Source organism: Carcharhinus amblyrhynchos, chromosome 12, assembly GCF_965287045.1.
Source record: "Carcharhinus amblyrhynchos chromosome 12, sCarAmb.v2.hapA, whole genome shotgun sequence".
Taxonomy (NCBI): Eukaryota; Metazoa; Chordata; class Chondrichthyes; order Carcharhiniformes; family Carcharhinidae; genus Carcharhinus; species Carcharhinus amblyrhynchos.
This window is the reverse complement of record NC_137335.1, coordinates 13,343,565-13,359,782: the sequence shown is the minus strand read 5'-3', so window position 1 is coordinate 13,359,782 and position 16,218 is coordinate 13,343,565. Positions and strand designations below refer to the sequence as shown.

General features: G+C 42.9%; 1 protein-coding gene across 1 annotated transcript; it reads left to right on the top strand.

The window, feature by feature from the left end:
* The first annotated feature begins 2,085 nt into the window (after positions 1-2,085).
* On the top strand, positions 2,086-12,348 carry naa20 (N-alpha-acetyltransferase 20, NatB catalytic subunit). The gene is made up of 6 exons (XM_080200071.1): positions 2,086-2,195; positions 5,728-5,752; positions 7,057-7,147; positions 10,733-10,868; positions 10,967-11,112; positions 11,348-12,348. The coding sequence occupies exons 1-6, from the start codon at positions 2,089-2,091 to the stop codon at positions 11,431-11,433; spliced, it is 591 nt and encodes a 196-aa protein (XP_080056197.1). The 5' UTR covers positions 2,086-2,088; the 3' UTR covers positions 11,434-12,348.
* Positions 12,349-16,218: the final 3,870 nt, after the last annotated feature.

Sequence of the window (16,218 nt, the reverse complement as noted above, 5' to 3'; positions counted from 1 at the left end):
GCTTCTACTTCTTGTGTTCTTGTGTGTGCATACCAGTCTGAGATTTCCCAAACACAGAACTAATTACCCTCAATCGACCATTTTTTGACCTCTTCATCTTCTAACCTCTGCTTATAATTAAACCCTTGGAGTCCAGATATCCAAGTCCAAGGTATTTTCTGAGGAGTGGTGTCCAGAACTGTTCACAGTACTTCAAACATGATCCAACCAACCTTTTGTAGAGCTGGCTGTGTATCTTCCAACCCATTAACATATACAGAAAAGTCTGAAAATATGCAGCAGGCTAGGCAACACATGTGTGGCGAGGAAAACAGAGATAATTGCCTGAGTTCTTTGTGATGTTTCATCAGCACCATTTTCCTTTTTGTTGCTTCCAACAAGTTGCATCTAAGAGATTTCTCTGTTATTGAGTTCAATCTTCAAAACACCTGCATCTTTTAGTAAATAGAACAAAGAACAGTACAGCACAAGAACAGGCCCTTCAGCCCACCAAGCCTGTGCCGATCACATTGTCCTATCTAGACCAATCACCCATATCCCTCTATACTTTGCCTGTTCATGTGGCCTATCCAGGTAAGTCTTAAAAGTCACTAACATGTCCACCTCAACCAGATCACTTGGCAATGCATTTCAGGCCCCCCACCACGCTCTCTGTAAAAAACTTTCCTGCAAATCTCCACTGAACCTTCCCCCTCCCCTTATCTTGAACTTGTGCCCCCTTATGATTGTCAAAGAAGGGGGCACAGTGGTTAGCACTGCTGCCTCACAGCACCAGGGACTTGGGTTCAAATCCTGGCTTGGGTCACTGTCTGTGAGGAGTTTGCATGTTCTCCCTGTGTTTGCGTGGGTTTCCTCTGGGTCGTCTGGGTTCCTCCCATGCTCTGAGGATGAGCGGGTTAGGTGGATTGGCTGTGCTAAATTCTCCCGTAGTGTCCCAGGGTGTGTAGGTCAGGGGGATTGGCTATAGTAAATATGCAGAGTTGCGGGTATAGGGTGGGGAAAAAGGTAAGATACTCTGTCAAAGGAGTTAGTGCAGGCTAGAAGGGCTGAATGGCCTCTTTCACTGTAGGTTTCTATAATTCTGTGAAATAAATTTTATGCAATTAGCTTCTAATTATCTTGTTTGATTGATGCATGTTGTGCTGAGTTATTACACTGAAGAAAAAATCAAACTGCATGATGAACTAAAGTTCACTGATCAAAGTTGCAAAAGTGCAACAGAAACTTTCCTTCAGGACTAGGGGCAGAGGGGGCGGGGCTGGAGCTAGGGGCAGGGCCAGGGGCGGGGCCGAGTCTAGGGGCGGGACGGTATTGGGTGGGAGCGGGGGCAGAGACGGGGCGGCACGGGTGGGGGCGGGACTAGAGGCGGGGCGGTGTTTGGTGGGGGCGGGACTAGAGGCGGGGCGGTGTTGGGTGGGGGCGGGACTAGAGGCGGGGCGGTGTTGGGTGGGGGCGGGGCTAGAGGCGGGACGGTATTGGGTGGGAGCGGGGCCAGAGACGGGGCGGTGCTGGGTCGGGTCGGGGCGGGACTAGAGGCGTGGCAGTGTTGGGTGGGGGGGCGGGGCTGGAGGTGGGGCGGTGTTGGGCGGGGGGGCGGGGCTGGAGGTGGGGCGGTGTTGGGTGGGGGGGCGGGGCGGCGTTTGGGTGGGGGCGGGGCCAGAGGCAGGGCGGCGCCGGGCTCGCGGTAGAGCGGCAGCTCCAGTGGCCGGTGCAGAGCGTGCGGTGGCGGGGGCGGGGCCGGGGGCTGGGACGCGACTGGGTAGAGAAGCGGAACGAGTGTGCGGGAGAAGTGGGAGCCGGAGTGTCCGGGGTCAGGGGCGGGTCCGCGATAGGGCGGGGCCAGGCCTCAGCCTGTCTGCGGAAGAGGGGCGGGGTCAGAGGTTGGGGCGGAGCGAGTGTCCGTGGGAACCCGGGCAGGGGCGGGGCAAGGCTGGGCTGGCGGTTGAGTAGCCGGGCGAAGGTAAGGGGGCGGAAGTGGATGATGGGCGTGGCTAGAGCCGGGAGGTGGGGCCATGCAGCGAGCCGCCTGATTGGGCGAAGCTGGTGGCTTACGTTACTGGCACTGAGCACGCATCGCGCTGCGACTTGATGTCAGTTCCGTTGGTGTTCGTACGGCAGGTTAATTTCCGGTGGGAGGCCGCAATGACAACGCTTCGAGCGTTCTGTTGTGATGATCTCTTTCGCTTTAACAACATGTGAGTGAACCAGACCGTGTTCCACAGAGTGAAAACGAGTAATGTATAGGGTGCGAGTGATAACATTGACTGGCTGTAACAGAATCGCAGCAGGAGGACATTTGGCCCATTGTTTCTATACTAGCTCTCCCTCACTTCTTCCCAATCTTCTCCTGCCCTTTCCCCAGTGGCCTGTAAATACCTCACCTTCCAGTGTCAATCCAATTCCCTTTTGGAATATATCAAATTACCTTAACTTTGTATTCTCTGGTTACCCCTAATATCAGAGGTATTCTTATGGGTATTAATTACACAATACAGTGGTTAGCACTGCTACCTCATAGCGCCAGGGACCTGGGTTTGATTCCTGGCTTGAGTCACTGTGCGGAACCTGTACGTTTTCACTGTGTCTGTATGGGTTTCCTCTGGGTGCTCCGATTCCCTCCCACAGTCCAAAAATGTGCAGATTAGGTGTATTGGCCATGATAGATTCTCCCTCACTATACCCGAACAGGTGCTGGAGTGTGACAACTAGGGGATTTTCACAATAACTCCGCTGCAGTGTAAATATAAGCCTATTTCTGACACTTTTAAATAAACTTTAAAAAACTCCGGGTACTCCGATTTCCTCTCTCCAAACTCTAAAGATGTATGTGGTTTAGGTGCATTGGCCATGCTAAATTGACCCTTAGTTTCAGGGGGATTAGCAGAGGAAATTTGTGGAGTTATGGCAATAGAGCCTGAGTGGGATTTTGTCGGTGCAGGCTTGATGGGCTGAATGGTCTCCATCTGCACTGTAGGGAGTCAGTGATTCTATGACATAAAAACTCAGTGGCACACAGTGGTTAGCTCTGCTGCCTCACAGCACCAGGGACCTGGGTTCAATTCTGGCCTTGGGTTATTGTGTGTGGAGTTTGCACATTCCCCCCATATCTGCGTGGGTTTCCTCCAGGTGCTCTGGTGTCTTCCCACACTCCAAGCATGTGCGGGTTAGGTTGATTGACCACGCTAAATTCCCCCTTAGTGTTGGGGGATTAACAGCAGGGTAAATACGTGAGGTTACAGGAACAGAGACTCGGTGGAATTATTGTTGGTGCAGGCTCGATGGGCTGAATGGCCTCCTTCTGCACTTATGGGTTTCTGATTCTAAATAGGGGTTGTAGTAATACAGGGTATGCATAACATTGGATTTAATAACACAGTCGATGAAGGAAGGTCAACAATGTGAGTTGGAATAATTGATATGGACAAAAACACCTGGATAAAGATTTGAACACAGAGGTTGCTGAGGTAGGAATGAAGGCTGACAATGTTGTAGAGGTGTAAATAGGCAGTCTTGGAGACTGAGCAGGTAATAAGGTTGAAATTCAACTCGGAATGTACAGAGCATCAACGTTGCACTGAGTATTGTTCACCTTGAGTGAGAGAATAGGGAGGAGAATGGATTCAGGGCTGAGTTTGTGGAAGGCGATGAGGCCTATAGTTTTAATCATCTTGCTGTTTGTTTGAAGGAAGTCTGGTTCATCTGCAACTTCATGTCACAGAGGCAGTCTAAAACATTGGTATAACGATAGGAGAGAGAAGTTGTGAGGTAGAGGTGGTTGTGATCTCCTTAGAAATGGAAGTTGGCCCCGTGCCTGTGGACCAAGTGACAACATGAACAAAACAATGGCGTAAGGATCGATTGTCGGGATGCCCTGGGCTGACAGGTTGGCAGCGAATAAAAGAAGCTTTTACTAGAATCTGGGAGGGTAGGCAATGGACCACACAAGGCTAGTCAAACAGAGATTATTAGTTTAATATATTTATTAATGTCATAAGTAGGCTTACATAACACTGCAATGAAGTTACTGGACAACAGAGGAGAAGCAGTGAGACAGAACCACGTGATAAATGCAGTGAAAAGATAGAACCAGTAAGAGAGCATAACATGCTAATGACAGAGGATATGATTCACCGCTTTGGCCCCTGTGTCTCAGAATGGTGACGTAAGTAGTAACTGAACTACAGGGATTCGGGGCGACACAGTGGTTAGCATTGCTGCCTTATAGCGCCAGGGACCTGGGTTCAATTCCAGCATTGGATGACAGTGTGGAGTTTACATATTCTGCCCATGTCTGTGTGGGTTTCCTTCGGGTGCTCTGGTTTCCTCCCATAGTCCAAAGATGTGCAAGTTAGGTGGATAGGCCATGCTAAATTACTCCTGAATGTCCAAAGACATGTAGGTCGGGTGGATTGGGTCATGGAGATAGGACGGGGTTGGGCCTGGATGAGATATTCTTTTGTAGAGTTGATGAAGACTGGATGAATGGAATACCCACCTTCTGCACTATTGGGATTCTGCAGAGATTGATTTAGAGCAATATTAAGGGAGGCAACAACACATGAGTTTATTTCTAAGCAATGTACATATTAACCACATTTATAAACTAAAATGATTCTGCCAAGGTGAGGCACTTGAGGATTTGTACACCTTGTGTTGGGGACTATTCTTTCTCAACAAAATGAATCTGCTTCAGCAATTACAAGTTTAACTGCAATCCCCTTAACCGATTTATGTATATATAAACACTTATTTCCTGAATATGAGATAACCAGGAGTAAGCACAGAATTTTTTCACTGTGTTAGTTGCTGACTTCTAGAATGTGTCTGTACAAAGGAGCCAGGCAATTGAATTAGTTGCATGCTGCTGACAGAGCTTCCCATTCTATCCGCAAATACATCCTTTGTGTCACTGTTCAAAAACCTTGTCGCAATATACGACTGAATTCTGTTTCAGAACTTCAGCATTTGGAAAGAGGCAGCAAGAGGTATTAGTTTGCATGAGACAGGGAAGGTATAACTCCTTCCTCGGGGAGAGTAATAATGCAGAATGTAATATCAAGTGCATGCTTTGGAAGGGTCAAATTTCTAAATTTTGGCACAGGTAACAGTGTTGTTGGCATTGCTGGCTTCTCCTGTTGCTAATTGAAGGAAATCAAACTGTTTCAACTCCAGATCCCAATTGTAAACACTTTAATGTCTGGCCATACACATGACTCAGTATTATTACTGAATGCAATCCAATATTGCCTGACAAAAGTCTGAGATCACGTACCAATCGATTTGCACAGCTTCTTCCCTCTTGCCATCAGACTTTTAAATGGACCTACCTCACGTTAAGTTGATCTTTCTCTGCACCCTGACTATGACTGGAACGCTACATTCTGCACTCTCTCCTTTCCTTTTCTATGAACGGTATGTTTCATCTGTATAGTATGTAAGAAACAATACTTTTCACTGTATACTAATACATGTGATAATAAATCAAATTATTTGCATAATTTACCTCATTTAAGGCAAATTGTCTTAAAGAGTTGTTGGCAAAATGGTTTGGCAAAGTTTGTGTGGCAGTGTGTACATCAATTTGTACCGCTTGGCCTTGATGCCAGTGTGGTGAAAGTGATGCGTGGCTTTTCTCGGAGGTTTTCCCCAGTGCTGTGAAGCTAATGTCAGTTAGTATTTTAAGCAGGAGACTGAACCTCTTCTAATTTGTCTCTCTTTTCTTTGCAGAAATCTGGATCCACTTACCGAAACCGTATCCTTGTAATTAGCCCGTGTCACATTGGCTTCCTGTGGGGAATCTTGATTTAATATAATATCCAGCATGATGGCCCTTTAAATTAGTAAATCGTGATTCAGATTGGGGATAGATTGATGCTTTAAGTTCATATTCAGTTTATCCCTGGCATACGCAGTGTGTTTGGTGAATACCTGGCAATGGTCTTGATATAGCTTAGACCTTATGATTAATTCCAGTTGTTAGCTGATCTTTAGTTGATGTTTAAAACCTTCAAAAATAAGATTATTTAATAACGGTCAGCTATTATATCAGATAGTGCTCTCACTGATTTATCCTGAGTTGGACATGCCACCTTCTCATTGTTGCAGCCATTGTCTCTTTCAGATTTAAATGTTTTAATTTATTAAATCTTGTGCGTTTACCTGATCGCTAGAACAGCTATAGTTTACAAAAACATTTCAGTAAAATCCTGGCTCTCTCTTAGGAGAGGTGATGGCCGAATGGTATTACTGCTAGACTATTAATCCAGAAACTCAGCTAATGTTCTGAGGATCTTGGTTCAATCCCTGCCATGCAGATGGTGGAATTTGAATTCAGTTTAACAAAAAAAAGTCTGAAATCAAGCATCTACTGATGACCGTGAAACCATTGTTGAGAAAACCCATCTGGTACACTAATGTCCTTTAGGGAACGAAATCTGCCATCCTTACCTGGAATGGCTTACATGTGATTCCAGAGCCACAGCAATGTGGTTGACACTCAGTTGCCCTCTGAATAAGAGCAACTAGGGATGGGCAATAGGCTGGCCAGGCAGCAAAACCCATGTCCCACGAATTAATAAAAATGTTACTTGTGTGGGATTGTAATTCTTTGTTTGGTGTGATCCAGCCATATGGAGACAGGGGCTGGTAGATTTGCTGAGGCCATCCATTCTAGGTTACATTAAACTCAGTATTGATTATTATCAGCAGGTCATTTCAAGTGGTGGGAACTAGTTTAGATAGCAAGCCCTTGAAAGTCCAAACATCAGTCAGTATTGCTGCTAGTAAGCTGTAAATTCAGAGGCAGGTTGAACGATTGCTGTAGAGTTGGAAAATGTGTTGTACCAAAGCAGGGAAAAGTAGGATTTATGTTGGAAATCAGAAATGAAAGAGAATAGTTTGGACAGGAAGATTGCATTTGACTAGCTTCCCATCACATGTCAAGAACAGTTAGTTATGTTTAAGGAATGTTTTCGATAGTTGTAAACTGTATAGACAACTATAAACTGACCTTTTATTAAGCTATTCCTTTTGTTATTTTTCTTAAGTAATGCATAGTATGGGATCCCTTTCTACCTACAATATCTAGCTCACTGGCCAGAGTATTTCATCGTTGCGGAGGCCCCCGGAGGAGAGTTAATGGGATACAGTAAGGATCCAATGTCATGATCGCTGTTGTGTTCTACAGATATCAGACAAAATAACTTATTTTTTATGATTGTCAGATGTACATGATAATTTGTGATTACCTGCTTAGCATTTGTAGCATTTTCTGTTTTTATTTGAGGCTACTCACAACCTTGGTGTCATATTTGACCCAGCGATGAGTTTCTAACCTTACAACTAGGCGTCACTAAGAACCCCCAATTCCACCTCTGTAATATCGCTTGACTCCTACCATAGCTCATCTGCTGCTGGAACTCTCACTCGCTACTTCTGAATGTAACTGTTCCAATGCCCTCCTGGCTGGCTTCCCATCTTTCACCTTTCATAAACTTAAGGTCATCCAAAACTACCTAAAACTTCTAACTTGTACCAGGTCCCATTCGCCCATCACGCTGTGCTTGCTGATGAGATTAGCTCTTGATCAAAAAATACAACTTACTTAAGTTTATTTATTAGTGTCACAAGTTGGCTTACATTAACACTGCAATGAAGTTACTGTGAAAATCCCCTAGTTGCCACACCCCAGCGCCTGTTCGGGTATACCAAGGGAGAATTTAGCATGGCCGATGCACCTAACAAGCATGTCTTTCAGACTGGGAGATACTGGAGCACCCGGAGGAAACCCACGCAGAGATGGGGAGAATGTACAGAATCCACAGACAGTGACCCAACTGGGAATCAAACCTGGGTCCCTGGTGCTGTGAGGCAGCAGTGTGATCCACTGTGCCACCATGTTGCCTATGAAATGACTCAGTTGTAAAATTCTCATCCTTAGTTTCAAATCCCTACACAGCCTTCCTTATTTGTGTAACCTCCTCCAGCCCTACAAACCTATGGGATATCTATACTACTACAATTCTGATTTTTAATTGCTCCATTATTGCTGACTATACCTTCAGCTGCTAAGGTCCTAAGTTCTGGAATTCCCTCCACTTCTCTTTCCTTTTAAAATGTTTCTTAAAACTTACCACTTTGACCAAACTTTAGGTCATCTGTTCAAATATCTTCTTCAGATATGTCAAATTGTGTTTGATATCACTCCTGTGAAGCACCTTGGAAAATTTTGCTACATTAAAGGTGCTATTTAAATGCAAGGTGGTGTTCTAATGAAATTTTATATTGACCTGTATTTCTGCATTTAGTTTTCCACAGTTGACTAATTTGTATTTTTTTTTAGAAATGCTAAATCTATTTTGTTATTTTTTAAAAGAACATTGAGCCCTCATTTTGACCCTGTTACATTTCTTCAAAAATGTGCAAAGAAGTGAGAAGTTCTCCTAGAACACAAAATACTGGAGTGAGAATGTCTGCCGTTTCTTATCTGATCTCCATTGTGAATTCACCCTGTAGCACAATCTTTGTATTCTTATCTGGACAGATACTTACACTGGACAATGTCCTCTACTTTGTAAAATCTTCTGTAATTCATAGGATCCTACAGTGCAGAAGGAGGCCATTTGGCCCATCGAGTCTGCACTGACCACAATCCCACCCGCACTCTATCCCCATAACCTTACTTATTTACCCTCCTAATCCCCTAAAACTAAGGGGCAATTTAACATGGCCAGTTAACCTAAGCAGCAGATCTTTGGACTGTGGGAGTAAAGCAGAGCACCTGGAGGAAATCCACACAGACAAGGAGAGTATGTGCACATTCCACACAGACAGTGACCCAAGGCGGGAATTGAACCTGGGTCCCTGGCGCTGTGAGGCAACAGTACTCATCTAGAACTTTTTAATTGATTGTGGCAGTCTACTTCTCAAAAGACTAACACTCAGGACCTTCAATGTGAACAGCAATTGAGCACTTGAGTTTGCCCAGTGATTACTTAAGAGTCACTAGACTGTAGGCCTTAAAGACACACATCTTAATCTTAAATATCAAAAGATTAAGTCTGGGTTACATGGTTGTGATCCCCATAACCTTATAAAATAGCACGTGGTTCGATTTAATTCCGAGTATATGTAAAAGCTTTGAATTTGGCATGACAAATTAACAAGAGAAGCCAAGTATTTTCCTGTCATGCTTTATGTTCTGTGCCATGTGAGACTCACTAGTAGTTAAAAAAATTCTCCTTGATTCGAGCTTTTGCATGATGCAAAACATTCCTCAGCAAAGTTCATAAAAGTACCCACTTTTCATCATTTAGTTTATACTGGAAACACCAATTTCAAAATGGATGCTTTCCACTGAGCTGGCCTTGCTTCCCAGACAGCTTCCATCTTACTTTTCATTCTGGTGGTGTATATTTTTCATAAAAATATCTTTGAATTGATGATTGAATAGAAACATTTTTAGCGTGCAAGTGGATCAAAAGAAGATAGAGTGAAACTTTCCACATATATTTTAGACATCAGAAAGTAACGTAGCATCGCAGCCTGTCTCAAAAGGCAGATAAATTCATTTGTAGCTGACTCTCACTTTTAATTTTCTTAGTGTTCATGTCCAGAGCCTAGTGTTTCTCTTAAAATATTGATTCTTCTATTTACCCTGGATCGCAACTCCCAAGCTGCTGATAGAACATTTGAAAAGTATTAACATTTCTATAAAAGAATTCGGAACTGTGGCACAGTGGTTAGCACTGCTGCCTCTCAGCGCCAGGGACCCGGGTTCGATTCCTGGCCTGGGTCACTGTCTGTGCGGAGTCTGCATCGTCTCTGCGTGGGTTTCCTCCCACAGTCCGAAAGGCATGCTGGTTAGGTGCATTGACCATGGTAAATTCTCCCTCAGTGTACCTAAACAGGTGCTGGAGTGTAGGGGATCTTCACAGTAACTTCATTACAATATTAATGTGAGCATATTTATGACACTAATGAATAAATAAGCCCATGTTGTGTGCAGCAAAAAAAGCCCAAAACGTCGGAACAAACTGTGGCACTGTTGCGATGTGCAAGATGTTGATGCAGTGAAATTTGATTGTTCCACCCCTCGACATGCTTATTCCCAACAAAATTAGCAGTTTGTCACCAGTGAATCCACGGAGCAGCTCAAGTGGCATATATTGGCAACATTAATACAACTTTTTAAACTTAAAATATGAAGTTTTAAAAGATTTTGGGGCTGCAACCTAGACAGTGTTTACATTTTTGTAGAAATTTCAAAAAGCTAATGTTTTTCTGGCAGTCAGAGGCCCGATGGCTTGAGCCATGTACTGGCATTTAAGATTTTTAAATTCCTGCTCTCAGTTTAAGAGCAGTGCAGGTGGATAATATAGCCATGGTGTTTTTAGACCTTTCTTAAAAATGCTTGATAATGTACCATTTTCAGTGCAATAACCTTATCACATTTATCTAAGAACTTGTACTTTGAAGTATCATCACTCTTCTCAGGTTAAACGCAGCAGCTGTTTTGCACAAATCACAATCTTACAAACAGCCACTAGGCTTTTTCGGCTAATTGGAACTTTAGTTGGGTCTTCAAAATGGAGTAATTGGATAAATCAAAATTGGTTAAATATGATCAAAGGTTGCAAGATGCTATGAGAGGTTTGGTTGGATCTGAAACCTGTATGAACTGCAGTTTAATGAGTAGAAAGAGCTTTTCTGATTGTTGCTCCTTTGTATTAAGTTATGGGGAAAGCTGAAGGATCAGTGGCAAGAGAAGAATGGCATGGGCACGTAACGGCTTTATCAGTTGCTCCCGAATTTAGACGCTTGGGATTGGCAGCTAAACTAATGGAACTACTGGAGGAAATATCTGAAAGGTTGGTCTAGCTATTTTAACAGTTAATATATATGAGATATAACGCATCCATTTTGTAATTGTCAGAAACTGATGAATACTTTGTGTCTTTCACTGTAGAAAGGGTGGATTCTTTGTGGATCTATTTGTCCGCGTATCCAATCAAGTAGCAGTGAACATGTACAAACAGCTTGGTTATAGTGTTTACCGAACAGTGATAGAATACTACTCAGCCAGCAATGGAGAACCTGATGAAGACGCTTATGGTATGATTGTGAATTTCTGTGGAATATATTTCGATTTGATTTATTATTGTCATGTGTATTAGTATGCAATGAAAAGTATTATTTCTTGCGTGCTATACAGACAAAGCATACCGTTCATAGAGAAGGAAAGGAGAGTGCGCAGAATGTAGTGTTACAGTCACAGCTGTAAATATTTTTAATGACTTGTCAAGCAACCTGTATTTTTTTAATAAGCACTTTTTTCTTTCTGTAACAGATATGCGGAAAGCCTTATCAAGAGACACAGAGAAGAAATCAATAATACCCCTTCCTCACCCAGTCAGACCCGAAGATATTGAATAACCGTAAGCTGTGGCTCTTGGGCTCTTGTAACCTAAAAGAAAACTATTTTACTTTAACTGTTTTAATATGAGAATGCTGAGCAGAGTTGCAAGGTGAGTTTGAATGTTTTATAAAAAGGACAGAGTATTCCCCAGTGCGGATAAACATTAAATTTATATTTTAAAGAGAGAATTAAGACCCTGTATCCCACATTTGGTTTATAGTCCTAAGAGCCACAGCTTTATCGTGAAATGTTTGTTTGGCAATTTTTCCTCCAGCAAATAATAATAGCCCTTGAAGTACATTATGTATATTTGTATGCAAGAAGATCTACATCGTAAGTGTTTGTGTAAAATTTGTTACTTTTGTGATACATGCGATCTGTTTGAATGCTAACCCTTTGAGTCTGTGTTTCTGTTTGGCTGAACAGTTGCAGGCAACTGCCTGTTGAGGAAGATGACAGTGATTCTGGGAAGCTGAGAATGGAATTGAATTTGCCACACTGATGTTGCAAACAAGCGCTGTGAAGAACATCATTGCATTTTTGTTAATCATTGGGAAAAGTACTATCTAATGGATTTATACTGATAATGCTGGCACTTTAAACTCGCAAGGTCTTGAATATCTTTATGGAGCTTTTTACTGCTATAGACTAGAAAGCAGAAGAGAAAGCAGCAATTATTTTCATTTGCTGTTAGTCCAGCTATATCAGCCCATTCACCTGGGGGCTTGGGGGGGTGGGAGTGGGAAGAGAAGAAGAGAAAGTTCTATAGTCTTGGCAGTCCAACCTTTTGATGGGTCACAGTGGGGATAGGGTTAAGGGGGCAGAGAATTTCATGTATTGATCCAAATCAGGAGTCATTCAAAAGTTTCATATTTGTTTATTGTGATATTCCCAAGGTGCTACAATAAACTGTCAAGACAAGTTTCAAACAATCCTTTTAGTATAAAAAAAAGTGTTGAGATCTTGTTGTTATTCCACACTCGTGATGAAACAAAATCCTGAATTTCTGTGCCATACGAAGTTTTCAGTTGCAAAATGGGCAGGAAATGTTACGAGCCCATTTTAATTTTTGTGTTTAAAAGAAAATCTCCCAGGACGGTGGGAGGAAACCCACACAGACAGTGACCCAAGCTGGGAATCAGACTGGGTCTCTGGCACTGTGAGGCAGCAGTGCTAACCACTGTAGTAAGGTGGATTTCCCCCCTCCCGCCACCTGCTCCCCCTCTGAGAACTAACACCTAACCACCCAAAGAGGAGTATCTCACCCCATATGTAAAAGTGAGTGAGAAGTGGTATGATCTGCCCTTCAGGAATTTTTAACGGTTAAAATAACTCCCTGACACTTTGTAAAATCAACAGGTAACACTTTATTTATTCAAGTAACAGTGAACAAGTTAACTATTAACAAACTGAATAGAACATGATTCTCATGGAATGTTGTTTAGACAAATACAATTCCCACTCATTAACAAAAGAATATAATTTTAGTCAATCTCTAAATTATAACCAAGTTTGGCGTCTTCCAGAATGTTCTGGGCTTTGTATCGATTCTTCTATCTGGAACTTCTGTCTTCTTTGGTATCTTCGCTATTGAGATGAGGCTTTCTTTTAAGATATAAATAAGGCCATGGGAGTCCATACTGTAGTTCTCTCTGACAGAGCTGAACTAAGCTGTTACTTTGACAGGTGACAGTTTTTCTCTCTTTTGTACCAGTGCCTCCCTTCTTTTATACCTATGATGACATATCAATATTTCTCACAATATGATTGGTCCTAGGTTGTCAAAAACATCAAATTTAAATTTAATAGGTATCTAAGTGCCTAATTCAAATTTGAATGGGTAAATTCAAAAGCCTGTTTGTTGTCTTGGCCCATTGATACAAATGTTTCAATCTGAGTTCTCTGTGCACTTGCATGTTTCAAATAAAAACTAAGCACAGAAAAAGCACCGTCTTTTAACATACAATTTTACAAGTAGCATTCTACAATTACTCTACCTGACTTCACAACACTAAATAAAACTTCAATCGTGTAGGTACAAGGGAATTGTTCACAGTGAAGTGAACTACACTAAAGCATAGATGGATTATACATGAAGAGTGGAAGACAAGGTGAATTTCTGGGGACAGGATCACAGCTGGGATGGAGAGATGTTCTGGGAGGATCCATTTTTTAAAATCAACCTTCGTTACCTGAAGCAGAACTGAATTTATAAAGAGTTTCACATTCCAGACGGAGGGAGCACTGGTTCTGACTGCCCTGATATACTGTGCCACCATAATCGGCCCAATCAACAGCTCAACCTACCATCTTGCGGCTCCCTCCAGAGTTCATAGAATCTCTCCAGTGCACAAGAGGCCATCCAGCCCATTGAGTCTACACCAACTCTCTGACAGAGTATCTTATCTCCTCCAACTCTGTACCTGGACTTAACCTGCTGTTTCCTTCACCCATGCTTCACCTTTCGTGTACATCAAAGAAAATGTTCAAAATCTTTTAACAAAATTTCAAGAACATACCTGTAAGACTTGTATTAAACTGTCGCTATTGTGTCTGCTCCAACACTTGCCTCGATCAATCTCCCTCTGCTGGTGAATCTGTGTCACTGCACTCAGTCGTGTCTACCTCCAACATTTGATGTTCCTCAAAGCTCGTCTTGAAAACCATGCTTCCTATAATGTGGAAAACGAAGTAGACTTTGGGTTACATCGGGTCTTTTTAGTGAGAATGCTAGAATATGTCAAAATAATGAAAATTCTAGAGTAAGTCAAAACAGGAACTGAAAATGTAGATTGAGATTTCTGTGGTTTATGATCTAGCTTTCAATTTTTGGCTGCTCAGATAGAGTTCAAGCTGAGCATAGAAACAGTGGGTCTGCTAACCTACTTACTGTGCTAAGACAAACTTAATTTCAGCCATTCTCTCCATTTACCAGGAAATCTGACCCTTGTATGTCACTAATGGTCTGGGCTGTCAACTGCACACTGCCAGCGATGAACAGCAAAGCAAGCAGTCTGCTGGTTTATATAACCAGAACTATACTGGGATAGACTGACTATGCCATGTTCTGAGAAGTAGCTAAATAAAATCCAGAGCTCTAGCCTCAGTCTTTATAAACCCCTACAGTGCAAGAGGAAGCCCTTTAGCCAATTGAGCCTGCACTAACAATAATCCCACCCAGTTCCTATCCCCGTAACCCCTATAATTTACCCCACTAATCCCCCAACAATAAGGGACAATTCTAGCAAAGTCCAGCAACATCTTTGGACTGTGGGACGAAACTGAAGCACCCGGAGGAAACACACGCAGACACGGGGAAGCATGTGCAAACTCCACACAGTCACCAGAGGCTGGAACTGAACCAGGTCCCTGATGCTGTGAGACAACAGTGCTAACCACTGTGCCACCATGCCACCTATTTCCTTCTGATGCATCTGGCTATTGGCAGCGATTTGGGACACAAGCCTTGGTGAAATACTTTAATGATATTGTCCCTTCAAACATGGAAAAGGGAGAAGAATCAGATTCTGATTAGGGTACTGACTAAACTAATTTTTACTTAAACATAACACCAAGGGAAAGGAGTATTTGCCAAGGTAATGTGTACCAGGCCAGTCACAATTACTTGGAGCTGGAGAAAAGAAAGGAAGTGGAATATATCATCCAACAGTGTACTCTCTCCCCTGAGAACAAGGACAACCAAAGAGGCACTCTGCAACATAACGATCAACATGGTTACAAATAACAATTTAAGGAGACTGTGAAACATTGCTAAAATGGATGACGACTCTGCTGGTTGATAAAGTTTCCTGGCCGGATCGACTGGCAATGTGATCACAGCATATTCCCACCTACAGTTTGCTGTTTCTTAGCGTAGCCTTGAAATAAAGAAAGCGAGAATGACAAAAAGTTTTAAGGTGTCTGGTGGGAAATTAATACAACCTTTTTCCAGAGGGTGGTAGGTATCTGAAAATCGTTGCCCGGATTAGTGGCTGAGATTGAACACTCACCTCATTTAAAAAGGTACCTGGATCTGCACCTAAGTTCTGTAACCTGCAAGGTTCTGGACCAGGTGCTGGAAGGTGGGATTAGAATAGGCAGCTAGTTTTTCACTGGTGCTGAATGGTCTCAGTGTCTACCTGGATCTTGGAACACTGCTGATGTGGCCACTAACTGTGTCTTCTCTCTATCAGGGAGAAGGTAAAGGTGCTCCTGCTCTGAGGCTTTCTACACAGTCTGGGATAGGAATCCATTCAGCAATAGTGAAAGCAGCATGATGGCATAGTGGTTAGCACTGCTGCCTCACAGCACTAGGGACTCGAGTTCAATTCCTGGCTTCGGTCGCTGTCTGTAGAGTCTGCACATTCTTCCCCTGTCCACGTGGGTTTCCTTCTACAGTCCGAAAGACATACGGTTAGATGCATTGGCCATGCTAAATTCTCCCTCTGTGTATCCGAACAGGTGCCAGAGTGTAGCGACTAGGAGATTTTCGTAGCAACTTCATTGCTGTGTTAATGTAAGCCTACTGGTAACACCAATAAATAAACTTCAAACCTTTGAGTATGGGGTAAGGATTCAGTGTTAGTCACTTTTCAAAGTGGTCCAACATCCAGATTTAATTGATTGAGGACATTCTTATTCCAAATGGGAATGGCAGCATTATGGTTATGCTACTGGACTAGTAATTCAGAGCTCTAGCCATTATGTTCCTGAGACACAAGTTCAAGTCTTAGCATGGTGGCCAGTCATGTTTGAAGTACAGATGAATCAGTAGTCAGATTTAGGACAGTTGTGGCAACAAA

Excerpts from the sequence above, each read along its gene's own strand:
- naa20 (XM_080200071.1), top strand. The coding sequence starts at position 2,089 with ATGTCAGTTCCGTTGGTGTTCGTACGGCAGGTTAATTTCCGGTGGGAG. Across the intron at positions 2,196-5,727 it reads CTCTTTCGCTTTAACAACAT|AAATCTGGATCCACTTACCG; the intron begins GTGAGTGAACCA and ends TTTTCTTTGCAG. Across the intron at positions 5,753-7,056 it reads TGGATCCACTTACCGAAACC|TATGGGATCCCTTTCTACCT; the intron begins GTATCCTTGTAA and ends AGTAATGCATAG.